The sequence below is a fragment of the Danio rerio genome, chromosome 3, assembly GCF_052040795.2.
Source record: "Danio rerio strain M-AB ecotype USA chromosome 3, GRCz13ab, whole genome shotgun sequence".
Classification (NCBI taxonomy): domain Eukaryota; kingdom Metazoa; phylum Chordata; class Actinopteri; order Cypriniformes; family Danionidae; genus Danio; species Danio rerio.
Window position 1 is genome coordinate 15,348,092 of NC_141023.1, and position 17,018 is coordinate 15,365,109.

A 17,018-nucleotide genomic window follows, 5' to 3' on the forward strand; every position below is an offset into this window, starting at 1 on the left:
AAGTGGCAGAAGGTCGATTTTTCTGATGAATCATCTGTTGAGCTGCATCCCAATCATCTTAAATACTGCAGAAGACCTATTGGAACCCGCATGGACCCAAGATTCTCATAGAAATCAGTCAAGTTTGATATAGGAAAAATCATGGTTTGAGGTAACATTCAGTATGGGGGTATGCGAGAGATCTGCAGAGTGGATGACAACAAGACGGGTGTACTTGTATGAATGTGAGTCTGTGTTATTTAGCGGTTGTTGTCTGGGAATAAGATACCTTGAAATGTCACGACTAACCAATCAGAATTAAGTATGTCAGACTGCCGTGTAATAAGTAAGGGATAAAGTACATCCAGGCAGTTGTTATCACAGAATAAAGCCCAGGTTTTATTCTCCACTTCAGGATGGACTGCTGATAAGCCTTTCTGGCTTTATTCTGCAAGAGCAACCACCTGGATCTACTTTATCCTATACATAGCAGACACTTATATAAATGAGGAAGACAACAAGCAATCCATTTTGAGTAGGCAATAAACATTAGAAGTGTTTACAATACGAAGTATGAAATATGATTAGTTTAGTACTAGTGGGGAAAGAAACTGTGAGAGCATATAATAAAAGCATGTGCTCAGTTTTCTGTCTTAAATGTTTTCATTTTGGCTGATCTGGTAGAGTTTGGAAAGCAATTATAATCGATTACATTTTTCTCACTGCAACTTGGTGTTTTTTTGTTTGCTAGTTACTTTAGGCAATAGTGTTATAGCAATTTAGCGGGGATGTTAGTCAATGTATATATTTAAAATTAAATAGCAGCTGCTAAATTATCCGTAGCAATAGATTTTTTGAACTATTACAATTTATTAAAGGGGTAGTTCACCCAAAAATGAAAATTCTGTCATCATTTACTCACTTTTCACTGTTTGTGCCGTTAAACACAAAAGAAGATATTTTGAAGAATGTTGGGTACATGTAACCATTGACTTCCATAATGTTTGTTTTTCCTTCTATGGAGATTACCTTCCCATTTTTAAGACCTGCTGAGGACCATGTAGTTTTTTTTATTATGTCCTAATATGGAAAGCCATGAAATTTAATAGGGTGTCCTAACTTTTAAATATGACTGTATATATCAATAGTTTAAATATTCTGTTGTGAAAGCTAATCTACAGTATAGTTTACATAATCAAAACCAATGTATGTATTGTCCTAGGAACATGCTGACAATAAAACTCTTTCTTTGTGAGTTACTAGTGTGCTGGTTATAAGTAAAGGCTTCAGATGACTTGAAACCAGAGAGGGAAAAGGGACGTCCTATTACATCTCCACTACTGTCCAAATCAAACCTGAACTCTTGCATTTTGGAAATGCTTGTGTTGAATTGCAACATGTTTACCTGTCTGTGTTGTTTGGTCAGTGAGCCTGGTGTGGCGAAGGAGAAAGTGTCCTCTGCACCAGCAGACTCAGAAGAGGCCGCAGACGAGCGTGCAGGAACGAGTGCTGCTCCCACCATGTGGTTAGGAGCCCAAAACGGCTGGTAGGGCTGATTCTTTTAGTTGCATTTTCATTTTATAAAGTCTTAATTCCATCTCAGACATCATATGCATCATGTAAACTCTCTCCACAGGCTGTATGTCCACTCTGCAGTGTCCAACTGGAAGAAATGCCTCCATTCGATTAAGCTCAAAGACTCTGTACTGAGTTTAGTGTAAGTGGTTTCCTAATGAAGAGCGTGTCACTTTGAGTTTGGATCGATAGGATTGTGGAATGTTCATGAAAGCTGCTTCTGTTCAACAACACTGCATTTATTTGAACCAGAATATAGTGAAACAGTATTATGCTCAAATCCAGATTGCAGTTTAACATTGTATTGTATGTCTGTGGTCACTATGGCCATGTCCACATGTACATGGGTATTTTTATAACCAGCTTTCCGATTTTCGTCCACATGAAGATGCAAAATTATTCACTCTCAAGGGTAATTGTAATCAATAGGTCGCAAATAAAGCCTTAGAATAAAGCCGTGTTGGCCAATCAGAAAGAAGAAAACAGCAGGTAAAAACTTCATACCATAATCAGAGTTTCTGAAAATCTTCACCTTGGCCAGTAGGCATGGGCGATATCATTTACAATATACCAGTAAAAATTCTCCCCATGCTAAAAAAAAAATTACGTATCGCAGCAATAATAAAACCTTTAATTGGTCTGTGAGTTATTGTTACTGTGGTAAATGTGCGATAGTTTTGCGTCTTCGAGCCTGTTTACAAACACTGATTTACTGACTTATTTTCTCTCTAAATTCACTTGATAACACCAGTCGAGTGTTTAAAATAACAAATTCTTGTAAGCAGACATTGTTTATTATAACAATTAATTACAAAATAGTGCTATTTTATAGTATTCAATACAGTGATAAAGTATATCATATAAAGGTCATTCTTATGGTTTATTCTTATAAAATACTCAGAGAGGCTTGAAGAACACAAAAAACATCAGCGTTAGTTTTGTCTTTGCGTTTGTTCCATTCTCGTCATCTTAATCCTCTCTTCTGTTCTGCAATGATAGCTGACCATACATAAAGTCTTTTTTTCCTTAAAGTATATGCGGAGATTATGAGTGAGCGAAACAGAAATAACATTTAAATGTATGCTCGAGACTCAATCTCTGCCCACTATCCTGCAAAGTTTAGACATCAGTGGCTGCATTTACACTGCAGATCTTGATGGTCATTTCCGATTTTGTGATTGTATCCGATTTTTTATTTATTTTTTGATGACCTGCTTACATCATCCTTTAAAAGTGACTCGTATCTGATTGTCTGCATTGATACTGCACACAGCAAAAGGTGCAATGACCCGGAAAAAGAAGAGCGTCTGACTTGCAGCTGATAATAAAAGAGCGCCCATTTCTCCATTCCTGTAATTAATGTGTTCGCAGGCTGTCTTTTTTTTTTTTTGACAAGTTGTTTTGCTGTAGTTTATGACTGCCAAGTTCTCATTTATTCATATTCTTTTAATTGAGTCTTTTTTAACCAGTATGGATGTTATTGTCATGTCCATGGTGTGATTTATGCACATTTTGTATGCAATAGTTTTAGATTACAGGGTTTCCACTGGGTCTTAAAAAGTGCTAAAAGTTGATAAATCAATGTAGAGAAATTTAAGACCCTTAAAAAGAAATACTAAGTCTTAAATGCTATTTTGCAAGGTATTGATTCTGCAATGTACAGTTGTATGCTATAGCTAGCCTGAACTAAATCTGTGAATATCAGGATGCTGTTTAGTTTATGAAATCAATGAAATCCTGCTAGATTTAACATCATGCTGCTTTGTTTACTGCAGTAACCAAGGCAACAATATTATTTCTGCTGTTATAGGCGAATAAATTTAATATATTTTTACTTAGTATATGAATAATGGTTTAGTTTTAGATTAGTTTCTTACATTAATATATAGTAAGTGTACTGCAAGTTAAAATCTTGCCAGTTTTTCCGATTGAAACCCAAAGTAGTTATAAGGTCTTAATGTTTGGAAAAAGTCTTTAAAAAGGTCTTAAAAGGTATTACATGTCACTCTCTGATTCCTGTATATACTCTGGATTAGTTTATTTTATTTACGTGGCGGATGCTGGGCTTCTATATTGGGTCACATGAACCATGTCTCAATGATGCGCACTCATTCATTTGTAACCTGCTTCAGCAGATCTGCTTGTGAGTTTTAGATGATCCTGAAAAGCTTAATTAGCTTCTTTAGTGTGTGTTTGGTTATGCTTGAGCTCTGCAGAATAGTAGGCGTTCAGGAACAGGGTTGAAGGTGTGTATGTGTGTTTAAAAATCAAGTAACATGAAAATGAATACTTTAGATACAGGACTTTGTCTCTCAGTGGATATGAATTATCGTCAATAATATTATCACAATAATTACCAGAAATTTTAAGTTTAAGTCTGTGTCACCCATCGCTACTTGCTGAAGTTTTCAGAAAGCTTGTATTTTAATCATCTGATACTGCATTTACATGTGGACGAACGACCAAACCGACCAAATACTATTTTGAAAATAGCAGTGTTTGTGTGGACAGGGCCTGAGACTCAGGATGTGTGCTTGCAACAGAATACTTTGTCAATTTTGATTTTGTTGGGATTTAAAAAAAACTAGTAACAATCAACATTTACATGAAAAATAGTGAAAAATAATCAATTTCTGTGTCTCTTTGTGCTTCAGACATGTGAAGGGGAGAGTTTTGGTTGCTTTAGCTGATGGGACTCTAGCAATTTTCCACAGATCTGAAGGTAATTTATATATCTGTCATCCATTATTTATTCCTGCTCTCTATAACAACAACAACTGTGAACTGTAACCGCAGATGGACAGTGGGATCTTTCCAACTATCATCTAATGGATCTGGGAAGACCTCATCACTCCATCCGGTGCATGGCTGTGGTCCATGATAAAGTCTGGTGCGGCAACAAGAACAAGATCCATGTGATTCAGCCCAAGAGCATGCAGATTGAGGCGAGTTAAAGAAAACACATCCTAAATCCACATCAATAGCTCTGTTTCCATCCACCTGTTTTTATGCACATATTGCACAAGAAATGTACAATGGAAAGAGTAGGATGTGCATACATTTTGAAAATACACAGAAAATAAAACCTGATAAGAAATCAGGAAATCTGATAAGAAACCTGAAATCTGATAAGAAAAAATGAGCTTAAACAATGATGGAAATACATTTACAGAATACATTTCAGTATGTGCATCAAAAAAAAGTCATGTGATTTAGTTTAAACAGATCATGTGATAACAAAAATGTGTGATGCGGACAATCTAGCATACCAACCACACTATAAATCATCTAAAATGTAGTTTTGATCATTCTAAAATCCCTCAGCCAAAGTCTGTCATTACAGTGGTTCAGTATTATTACCTCCAGAACTGACTTAAGCTCCCAAAGAGTGTCTAACACCTTCAAAAGTTGCAGCGCGTTCATTGCGTTTCGTCTTCTGAATGTGAACGCTGCATACATGTTTATGTTTATAATGTTTGTATTTCGATTTTGCACATAAACTCTAGTAACTGCGGCTTTAGGCTTGATCATGCAAAGTTCTGTCGTATGGCACTGTGTACATTTCGGTACAGAGAGGTCATGTTTTGATCTTCTGTTGGTCTCACACAATCCCACAGATTGTAATGGTCACCAAACTTGAAACTTTGAAAAGCAGTGATATGTGAAACTCGTCAACGGAGTTTGCATTTTCTATATACACTACCTGACAAAAGTCTTGTCGTCGATCCCAGTTGTAAGAGCATCAAATAATAACTTCTAGTTGATTGTTTATAAAAATGGCTTAAGTTAGATTTTTTCCATCTGTTGAGCTGCATCCCAATCATCACAAATAATGCAGAAGACCTACTGGAACCCGCATAGACCCTAGATTCTCACAGAAATCAGTCAAGTTTGGGTTTACATTGACTATGGAGGCGTGTGAGAGATCTGCAGAGTGGATGGCAACATCAACATCTGGAGGTAGTAAGACATTTGTGCTGCCCATTACATTTCAAACCACAGAAAAGGGCAAATTCTTCAGCAGGATCGCACTCCTTCACATCCTTCAGCCTCCACATCAAAGTTCCTAAAGCTAAGATGATATAGGTGCTAGGATTGGCCAGCCCAGTCACCAGATATGAACGTTATTGAGCATGTCTGGGGTAAGATGGAGGAGGCATTGAAGATGAATCCAAAGGATCTTGATGAGCTCTGGGAGTCCTGCAAGAACGCTTTCTTTGCCATTCCAGATGACTTTATTATTAAGTTACTTGAGTCATTGCAGAGTTGTATGGATGCAGTCCTCCTAGCTCATGGGAGTCATACACAATATTCATTCTTTTTCCACTGCAGCATGACTTTATATTCTATACTGTACATTATTTCTGTTAAGTGACAAAACTTTTGTCTAAGCAAAGTCAGACCTTACTGTCCTAATTAAATAATTAATAATCAAGGCATGATCATATTTTATTTGGGTAAAGTAAGTGTAATCTAGAGGCCGTTGCCTTTCATATAAACCACTTCTGATACCAAATGATCAACTAGAAGTCGAGTTATTATTTGTTGTTCCTAAAACTTGGATAGGCAAAAACACTTTTGTTAGGTAGTGTGCTGCATTTGCATGCCTATGAATGGAAGTATATGGGGCGAAAAGCACAGTGTGACTTAATTTGCGGTCTAAATTAAATCTAGTTGGTATGGAAAGATAGCTATAGTCTCTGAACTGTGTTTTATTTCATTCTCTCTCCTTCATGCAGAAATCTTTTGACGCTCACCCACGCAAGGAGAGTCAGGTCAGGCAGCTGGCGTGGATTGGGGATGGAGTCTGGGTTTCAATCCGTCTGGACTCTACACTGCGCTTATATCACGCTCACACACACCAGCATCTACAGGACGTGGACATCGAGCCTTATGTCAGCAAGATGCTGGGTAACACTGCTCTCTTTCCGCACTTCACATTAACACAACAGTGTTCAGTTTTATGTTGTTTCATTCATTTTCCTGCGGCTTAGACCCTTTATTTATCAGGGACCAGCTTATCCAGCATGTTTCTTTATGCAGCAGATGCCCTTCCAGCTGCAATGTCAACGTCAACTGTCTTTGGTCTACTCAGTATAGCAGGCTAATGGCCTCTCAGATATTATAAATATTTAAAATAGGCACTATCTAATGAAAAAAACTGCATGGTTGCAATCTAAACAACTACATTTTCGACAAAAAAGCCTCAAAGTACATTTATGTTGTCCAACAGCAGCAATGCTAGTCAAACTGTAGAGTGTCCTATGCTTGTTGCTGCATGTGGGTGGACGAACGCCTATTTCACACCGCAAGCTTCAGCGGCGCGTGAGTTCTCGGCGTCCATGTTAACAGATTTGAGCTTTCATACCGCACGCAGCAGCAGCGCGTCAGAGCGAGGCGTGAGCGTCGCCGAAGCAGCAGTGCAGCGATAGTTTCGGCGCTGGGTCTATTTTTGCCACACTGCTCACGCTCAATTAAAGTGACAGTGCATTGATAATGATCAAAACACAATGAATGACAGTAAAAAGTAGCAATTTTACCCAATAAATGCGTTAATATTGTCAAATGATTTATTTATAGTCAATCAAATGAACTTAAACGATTAAAAACGGCAACAAACATTTATTTAGGCCCGAACTACAAAACCAAATGTAAAACAATTTTAGTATCAGTTTTGCTTAAGTTGCACACTGGTGTTGTAGGAGAGGGGAAATAGAATATTTACAGGATTTGTAGTCCATAGCGAAGTGTATTGTGGGTAGTGTAGTTCGACACGCATGCTGGATTATGTGAGCTCGCTGTGTGCTGTGCAGCTGAGCAGAGGAAGAAAGTTTTATTCGACTTTGTTTTATGTTCACTCGAGTTATTCCTACTGGGAGCTGTTTGCACTGTGAACCTGACAACACGAAAATAAGTAAAATAATGGCATGCATTTGTTACTTTTGTCCGTCTCATCCTCTGCACGAGCATGAATTAACGAGCTGTTATTCTACCGCTGGACATCACTGAAGCGGAGAAAGTAACACTAGTTTGATCATGTATAAATATCATTATAACTATATTGTATAAATATTATTATAACTATAGGCCTACAGCAACCTGACAATCAAAAAACAAATGACATGATATCACAGGCGATTGTCTTCTGAGACTGTAGACACTTCTCATTAAGCTTGAGAAGCATACAGTACTATTTGATCTATAAGATTAGTAAAATAAACATTTGAAGGTTAAAGAAACAGCATAGGAGGAACTAATAGTTGTGTGATATAAATATTTTACATTCTGCTGTCTTTGATTGGGATTTTTTTTGTTTGAAGTTGAGTTTAGAAATTAGTCAAAACTGAACATTTGGGCATTGCATTGTGTGTGTGTTTATATATTTCTTTTTGAGATAATCTTCCATTTAAAAGACGCCATATTTAATAAAAAATTGTATTTACTTAAGCATATAATAACAATATAACAACAATGTTAAGTGTAATAAGAGATCTTTTTTCCATTTAAACCTTTTAATATTTTTAATTAATGACAATTTTATTCATTAACATACTTCAAATGTTATAATAGACCGCTTGTTGCAATACAAATATTTGACAACCTGCTGTCTTTGACTCTGTGATCGACAGGTACAGGAAAGCTGGGCTTCTCCTTTGTCAGGATAACGGCCTTGCTGATTGGAGGAAACCGATTGTGGGTGGGCACAGGAAATGGTGTCATCATCTCAATCCCCCTGACTGAAAGTAAGTCTCATCTGTATTTACATGCAGACGCTATTAAAGGTTAACACCTGCCCCGATCACCTGAACCCTTTTAATTTCCAACCAGCACCAATCTCCTGTCATTGGTTCATTTAAACTGGTTACTTCTGGTTTTGTGATGGACTCTATCATCCTGAAGGTGACTGAGCAGTCAAACACGAAATGATTCAAACCCCAGGTTCAGCTAAGCTAGTAAAGCAGCTTGGATCTCATTAGCTCTCCAGTTCATTGGATTAACCTGCAACCTTTAATGTCATCATCCCAGATCACTAACCACTGGGTCAACATCCTAAATGCATTAATTAGCCAATGAAGCTCCTCTTGTCTTCTCCTCCTCCTCTCCTCTTTCTGTATTGTTCCTCTCTCTCTCTCTCTCTCTCTCTCTCTCTCTGTTGTATCTGATGAGTGTTGCTCTCTCGTCCTGCTTTGTTCCTCTTCCTCCTCCTGTAGCCGTAGTGCTTCACCGAGGCCAGCTGCTGGGATTGAGGGGTGAGTGTGAACCCTGACCACCGTCACTCTTGCGGCATCGCTCACACTTCTGGTTCTTTTTCGTTTATTGCATTGGTCAAATGTCTTTCAGTTTGCTTTATTATGGATGAAGTATGTTTTTTTGCGCATTGCCATCTTCATTATTTTCTTTATTTTTCATTTTATTTATTTGTTGTGGTCATTTTTTTACATTTTAATTTGCAGTGAGGATAAAAGTTATAGATGATATCGCCATATAGTAAATGAATGTTTGTTTTATTCTGTAAAGTGCTGATGAGATTTTTTTCATATATTAAATGAAAATGTTGTATTTTCGGGAAATTAATTTCAGATTGATAGTGATCTGAAATTTACTAAACAAGTAAACTCAGTTGTTAAATCCATTTTTTTCTATTTACGACTTTCTCTTTTAATGACCTTGAGAAACTGACCCATGCTTTTATTTTAGGGAGACTTGACTATTGCAATTCTTTGTTTGTGGGTATTAGTCAAAATGCCCTGATTAGATTGCAATTATTCTAAAATGCGGCTGCGAGATTTCTGACTGGGAAGTATGAGGACATATCCCCAGTTCTTTCCTCTCTGGGCTGGCTGCCTGTTAGGTCACGGATTGATTTTAATTAATAAATTTTTGTTTATAAATCCTTAAATGATATGGCACCACCCTACTTATCAGATCTCCTACTGTACATTTATGTAATCCTGGTAGGTCACTAAGGTCTTCTGATCAGTTTATGTTTTCTGTACCAAGGTCCTGTTGTAAGCGGAATGGGAATCTGGCTTTTGCTGTTATCGCCCCCAAAGCTCCCACCCCACATTAGATACGCTCCAGCTCTATCTGTTTTTAAAAAGCTTCTTAAACTGCATCTTTGTTCTTTAGCATTTGAACCTTTTTAATGTTGAGGGGTTGCTGTTATATATGTGATGTAAAGCTTATTTTAATTATTATTAATTGTGTTCATACCTTTGGGCAACGTTGTGTTAAAAAATGTAAAAAAAAAAAATAATAAAATAACTAATTTTTATTATATGAAAACACAATATCAATGTTTTCATTTTTTAAACATGAATATTTGGTGGAAATATTAATGTTTAAAAAAGCAGATTGTTTTAAATAACTACATTTCTCTTTACATTTTGTTAATTTGGTATCCAATTGTTTAGATTTTTTTTGAAATGGGAAATCAGAGAAATAAGTTTATGTATTAAACTTCAAAGTGCCATATACTGCATTGGTTTAATAAGTTAAATTGTTCTCTGTTATCTAACGTTACATAATAGCTTTATGGCTTCGGTAAATACAAAAAAATGTCCAGAAACGAATTTATAAGCAAGTTTATTAGTCTCCATAAAATACCCCAAGAATCATAAGGTCCATGATTGACCATATATGGTTCGTGTCGTGAATATTAATGAGCTCTGCTCTGACGTGCAGCTCTTACACACACGATTGTGCGCTGAACACGGACAAATATTAACCTAATCAGAATGGATAAAGGCTAATTAATGATTATACTTGACAACAGAGAGTGATGGAGATGTATGGTGTTGTATTTTTAATCTACAGTCAAAGAAAACAGCCAGGATTTAGTATCAACCTCTGCATGAACAGATGACAGTTGAGCTGAGGGATCTGACACGATTCAGCAGTCTAACTTACACGTGTTTGTTAAAACAGCTGCATCTAATTTCACAATAAACATGATACATTATCAAAATATGTAACTGAACAAACTTATGCCTTTTCAGAGTGGAGATAAATAAATGTTTAATGTGTAAATCTTGCATTTTGCGCACTGATGCCAGTATGAAACGTGTCTCTTGCTGTGGTTGCTCGGTAACGCACAGTAAACATTGTGGGGCTCGCGTTTTCAAAATAAAAGTCCTAGATACATAGCAAGTGAAATTTATATTCATATACTGATCTTGTATTATTCTACTAAGCCTTGTTATTCCCAGATTTTCATTGTTTAAGACAATAATATATTTACATATAATCTTTACATATGTAGTGTTTAATGAAACCATAGTCTTTAATTTGTCTCATCATTCACTAAAATGTATTTCTATCCATTTTGTTTGAAGAAAAATACACACACACAATAAATAATATAGAAACACTTTATAGACCGATATTGCTGTATTTCCAAGCTCTTAAGTAAAATATAAATTTAGTTTTATTTTGTGGACTACTTGTGGCTTTTTTCCACATTTAAAATAAAAATATCATTTATGTGTTAAAAAATTAACAGGCACCAGTTTTTTAGGCATATCTATACAACTTTTAACTTTACAAGTGTAAAAAACATTCATATTTTGTGTATAATCTTATTATTTCCTAAAAAGATTTTTTTTCTGTAACAAATGACAACATTTCGACTCATTTTCATAGACCTTCATAAAATAAAACAGATATTTACTATTTACTCAAACTTGTACCAGTTTTTCAACAAGAATGAAAATATAAATCTGTAAACGTAAATCCACACATATTTGTCTGATAAATCTCTTTCACTAAACGAAATTCAGTAACCGTCAAACTCTTTTTTTCTTTTCTTCCAAAAACAAAGAGAAATGATGATTTCGATGAACACCTAGGTCTTCTTTTAATGTATACGATAGTTCCATGAACTATTATTGTTGTTGGTTTTATGCTTTATGAATGAATTTTCTGTCTGTGCTTATCTCATATAACATCAGTTTATCTTCATTTTGTTTATTTCAAATGCTGTGGTCATGTTCCTTTGGTTTCTTTAGTGTGCATGCTGTGAGCTCTTTGTTTTCCTCTGCAGCAGATTCATGTATTCATTTACATGCTCACAATCCCAGTGAGTTTCTAGACATTCTGCTTTCTGATTGGTGGATTCTGCTCTGTTGCAGCCAATAAGGTGTCGCCTACATCATCAGGAGGCGTGATCCATGTATATGCAGATGATAGCACCTCAGAGAAGAGCAGCTTCATCCCATACTGCTCCATGGCACAGGCGCAACTCTGTTTCCATGGACATCGAGATGCAGTCAAGTTCTTTGTGTCAGTGCCAGGTAAGTGTCAGTTATGTCCTTATTTAATCTAAGTAAATTGCAGTGATAGTAATAATAATAATACAGAAAAAAATATTTAGTATAACTTAATCTGTTGGCGTCATGTTTCTAGCATGAATTGTTAGCATTTTAGCATGTTACCTTCATGTTTCTAGCATGTTGATATGTTTCTAGCATGACACATTTAGCATGCTGTAGTAGTATATTGGTAACATGTAACTAACATTATTTAACAGTGTTTAACCACTTTGATGGCATCATTCTAGCATAGAATAGAATTCTAGCATAGAATGATTTAGCAACTGCTAACATGTTTCTAGCATGATTTAGCACACATTTAACAATGCTAGCACGCTGTAGTTGTAGAAGTATATTGGTAACAAGAATTAGCTACTGCTAACATGGTTCTAGCATGACTTAGCACGTTTAAAGCCTGTTTTAGTACATTTGTAGTATAACTACAAAACTAATAATGTTAATCTGCTCTTAACATGTTTCTAGCATGACTTAGCACACTGCTAACATGTTTCTAGCATGACCCAGCACACATTTAACACTGCTAGCATGCTTTAGTAGTATATTGTTAACATGTAAGTAAAATGTTTAAAGTTTGTTAGTTTTAACAATTCGATAACATGTTTCTAGCATGATTTAGCACACTGCTAACGTGTTTCTAGCATGACTTAACACACGTTTAACACTGCTAGCATGCTGTACTAGTATATTGTTAACATGTGAAGGGGACATTATACTGTCAGTGGGCGCCATCTTTCGGATGAGATGTTAAACCGAGGTCCTGACTCTCTGTGGTCATTTAAAATCCCATGGCACTTTTCGTAAAGAGCAGGAGCCCTTAATCAGCCCTCCCAATCATCCCTATCCACTGAATCGGCTCTATCACTGTCTCTCCACTCCTCCAATAGCTGGTGTGTGGTGAGCGCACTGGCGTTGTTGTCCTGTGGCTGCCGTCGCATCATCCAAGTAGAGGCTGCACACTGGTGGTGGTGTGGAGAGACCCCCCCCCTTATGATTGTAAAGCGCTTATACACAATAAATGCGCTATATAAATACACCTTACATTACATTACATGTAACTAACATGATTGAAGACTGTTAATGTTTAGCACTTTGATAACATTACGTTTCTAGCATGATTTAACACTGCTAGCATGTTTCTAGCACAATTGGCACACATTTAACACTGCTAGCATGCTGTAGCAGTATATTGTAAACATTAACATTATTTAAAACTGTTATTGTTTAGCACTTTAATAACATTACGTTTCTAGCATGACTTAGCACGTTTAATATTACTAACATGCTGTAGTAGTGTATTGTAAACATGTAACAAACATGATTTAATACTGTTAATGTTTTAGCACTTTGATAAGATTACATGTCTAGCATTATTTAACACACCGCTAGCATTTTACAAGCACAATTTAGCACGTTTTTAGCATGTTGATTTCTTGTACAGTGCTACATTGAATTAGCCCTCTGACAGCATGTTGTCATAGTGTTTTTCTTGTATTATTTTACACTATCATAAATATTGTAGCAATTTTCTGGCATAATTTAACACTCTGCTAGCATATTTCTACAGCGATTGATTTAGCACATTTTCATCATGTTTTTGCTAGCCTTTGCTAACGGAAATTAAAATCCCCCCCCCCCGCCATGATATGCATGATATAGTTCTTCTGGAAATGATTTGGTCAGTCATAAACGATCTGATGTTGTGTGTTTTTCAGGCAATGTGTTGGCCACACTGAACGGCAGCGTATTGGACAGCCCATCAGAGTCTCAGGGGTCCTCAGCCCCGGCAGAAACAGAAGCACAGAGTCTTCAGAATGTGCTGGTGCTCAGCGGAGGCGAGGGTTACATTGACTTCCGCATCGGTGAGAAGCAAAAACAACACAAGCTAAATTAGCATGCATGATTGTCAATCACATGCCAGTGTTTGTACATAATCAGAAAATTATTCAGATGCAATCATGTAAGTATTTAGGTGTGCGCATAGATACGTCTCTCACATGGGACACTCGTGCAAATTGGATCTGAGGGGAAAAACTCCACCAAAGGCTTAATGTTTTGCGTAGATTGTGGTGTTAAGAAAATCGTGTATTCTTTTTTTTACCAGTCTGTATTTGAGAGTGTTATCAGTTATGGATTATAATGTAATCTTTCTGTGAATTTTAAATTAAATATGTTTAAAATTGTCTGAAATGCTATGAAACTTATAGGACTGAAAACCAGCACTCACGCCCCATTCACACAGGGCGTCAGCTTCAACGCTTCCCATTCACTTTGAATGGATGACGTCAGGCGTTGCCAAACTGCATTGTGGATCCGTTGGTTGCCGCTTCAGAGGCTTTACTCGCTGCAGAAGTTGTGACTTGCTCAACTTTTCAAGCGCCGACAGAAGCATCAGCCAATCAAATCGCTGTATGCAAATACACCACCTCAGACACTAGCCAATTGCTGACTAATTTCATTGGCCGATGCTGCTATGACGATCGCGTCTGCCCCAACTTCAGACCTTCCCCCTTGTCAAGCGTTGACACTGAAGCCCCGTGTGAATGGGATGTCAAACTCTACACGAGCAATGCACTTTAAATAAAGGGAAAAGCTTGTTGATGCTATTGGAATAGCCTCAAAAACTCATTTATTCCAGTGTCAGTTAGACTGTTTTAACACTAACAAAGACTCTAGAATACCCAAGAAGTGTCACTCGTATAGTTTTGAATGGGAGAAAGTGTAACGATCAATATGGTGAATGAAGCCCTGCCTTTTAGTACAGGAGCCAATCATCGATCGATGTAGACTGACAATTCTCCGTGGGAGGGTCTTGGACCAGACCTGACTTTCTGCAGATTTTGTGTGATTGGAACGTTTAGAAATGAAACTAAGATAGAGTTGTTTTTTAATTTTATTCGTGACTCCTAATATGAAATTGAATCGTAAGCAAGTTTGGAGAATTTGATGTTTCCGCATTCAAACAGAATGCCTGAGCATACAAACAACAACTAATCCTAACTGACATGTTTCTCAGGTGACGGTGAGGATGACGAGACGGAGGAAGCAGACGACGATGAAGCTCCTCAGATGAAGCCAGCCTTGTCTAAAGCAGAGAGGAGTCATATCATCGTCTGGCAGGTTTCTTATGTTCCGGAGTGATTTAAACAAACACCTCCTGCCTGTACCCCCCACCCCCTATAAATTCCCCTTGTCCCAAAGACAAAGTATGAGTCCTTTCTGTAACTTCGCCCCACGCTCCGTAACAACCACGGCCTTGTAACTACCCCTCTTTAAACTCTTATATTGACCCCATTAGCCTGTATTTCCCTCAATTATAACTACCTTTAATCCACCTCATAACGTTTCCCTCCAAAAACACACACAAAGATCAAAACGTCCTGCATCTTACTACTGAGTTCAAAGGAAATGCATATAAACAGCTTAAACCAGAACCAAAACTAAGTTCCTGAAAGAACTACCCAGTTGTTTTTCTTTTTTGCCAAATAACCCTGACCTTTATCTGTACAGTCCCTCAGCACACAGCTCACTGAATCAGGAGATCATCCTGGAAACACTGGTGTACATGCAAACAAGAGGGCAAAACCAAGAGAGCTCAATATGTAAATACTGGATTGAATCTTGCACTGCAGAGAGAAATGTGAGGCAATAGATGAGGATAATTAAATGAACGATCGGGATCGGCTGGAAGTCTTGCACAACCCAAACATGTTTCAGTGTCATCTAAAATATTGTAAACTAAAGAGATAGTTCATCTTAAAATGAAAGATCTGCCATCGTTTATTCATCATCAACTTCTTCCAAACTCATTTACTTCTGTTAAACAAAGGAAGATATCTGGAAGAATGTCACCAACCAATCAGATTGATTACAATAAATACCATGGCAGTAAATGGGTGGCAAGCTTTGTTTGGTTGCTGACATTCTTCCAAATATCTTTCTTTATATCAAAAAAACGTGTACAGGATTGGAAGAAATGTGAGTAAATGCTAGAATGTTGTTTTTTGGGGTGAACTATCCCTTCATTTCTTTTAAAGCTGGGGTAGTCTGCCATAGTTTAGTTGCAACCCTGCTTCAACGCACTTCCCTGTAGGTTTCAAACAAGCCCAAAGGATTTAATTAGTTTGATCAGGTGTGTTTAATTAGGGTTGGAACTAAACTGTGCAGAGCTGCGGCCCTCCAGGAATCGAGTTTGACACCTGTGCTTTGAAGCAACATCTCTTTAACCCCAGTTGCAGTCCTTTATTTATTGTTCCGCCTCAGTGAGATGTGTGCTGACTGGATCTGCTGCCTTCCCTCTGGGATAGTGAGCATGAGGTAAATCGAAGCCTTTGATTGGCTGTCGGTCTGACAGAGATGGACATCCCGCCCAATCGCCTTGTATGTAAATCATCACTCTGTGTTCTCTGTGTGGTATTAAGTATTAAGAAATAAACGTTTATGTGCTGAATACGTCCGTCTTCAGCGGCATTTTTTATTAAAACGCTGTCATCGTTTTGTCACTTAAAATACTCTAGATCAGCGTTTCTCAACCACGTTCCTGGAGGACCACCGGCTCTGCACATTTTCCATGTCTTCTTAACCAAACACACCTGTTTCAGATCATGAGCTCATTAGCAGAGACTGAAAGACCTGTAACTGGTGTGACAAAGGAGACATCTAAAACCTGCAGTGCTGGAGGTCCTCCAGGAACGTGGTTGAGAAACACTGCTCTACATGACATGCAGAAAACAGTATTAATTGTCACTGTTTTCCTGTTGTCCACAAAAGATATTTTGAAGAAAGCTGGAAACCTGTTACTATTGACATCTATAGTAGGAAAATACTTTGGAAGTCAATTGTTACAGGTTTTAGAGGTCTCCATTATCCTGGACCAGGCCGTATCCTGAGCAGATGCTGTGGTGGTCATGGCGGAGTGGAGAACATTAGACTCATTTCAGATTGATTTCTGAAAGACTATCTCATGGGCCAGCCTGAACACACGCCGGTGACCTGCTCACACCTGCAGTTTCTCCACGATGGACATCCAGCGCCTAGACTGCAGCTCTGCACAAGATTTTTGGCCAGAGGAGAAATGGCCCAACTGAGCCTGGTGCTCTCAAGGTTTTTTTTTTGTCTTTCTTCACTTTCGTCAAT

At 37.5% G+C, this 17,018-nt stretch overlaps 1 protein-coding gene across 50 annotated transcripts in view; it reads left to right on the plus strand.

Moving 5' to 3' along the window:
• Positions 1 to 16,334, plus strand: part of mapk8ip3 (mitogen-activated protein kinase 8 interacting protein 3) — an 87,580-nt gene extending 71,246 nt beyond the window's left edge. For 25 of the 50 annotated variants that reach the window (XM_087241962.1, XM_087241933.1, XM_087241937.1 and 22 more), the window contains 10 exon segments: positions 1,406 to 1,525; positions 1,616 to 1,696; positions 4,209 to 4,276; positions 4,351 to 4,499; positions 6,294 to 6,465; positions 8,184 to 8,297; positions 8,766 to 8,804; positions 11,685 to 11,846; positions 13,598 to 13,744; positions 14,899 to 16,334. In XM_087241962.1, the coding sequence (XP_087098088.1) occupies positions 1,406 to 1,525; positions 1,616 to 1,696; positions 4,209 to 4,276; positions 4,351 to 4,499; positions 6,294 to 6,465; positions 8,184 to 8,297; positions 8,766 to 8,804; positions 11,685 to 11,846; positions 13,598 to 13,744; positions 14,899 to 15,023 (1,177 nt within the window). In that variant the 3' untranslated portion in view covers positions 15,024 to 16,334. 50 annotated transcript variants of the gene reach the window in all.
• The last annotated feature ends 684 nt before the right edge of the window (positions 16,335 to 17,018 follow it).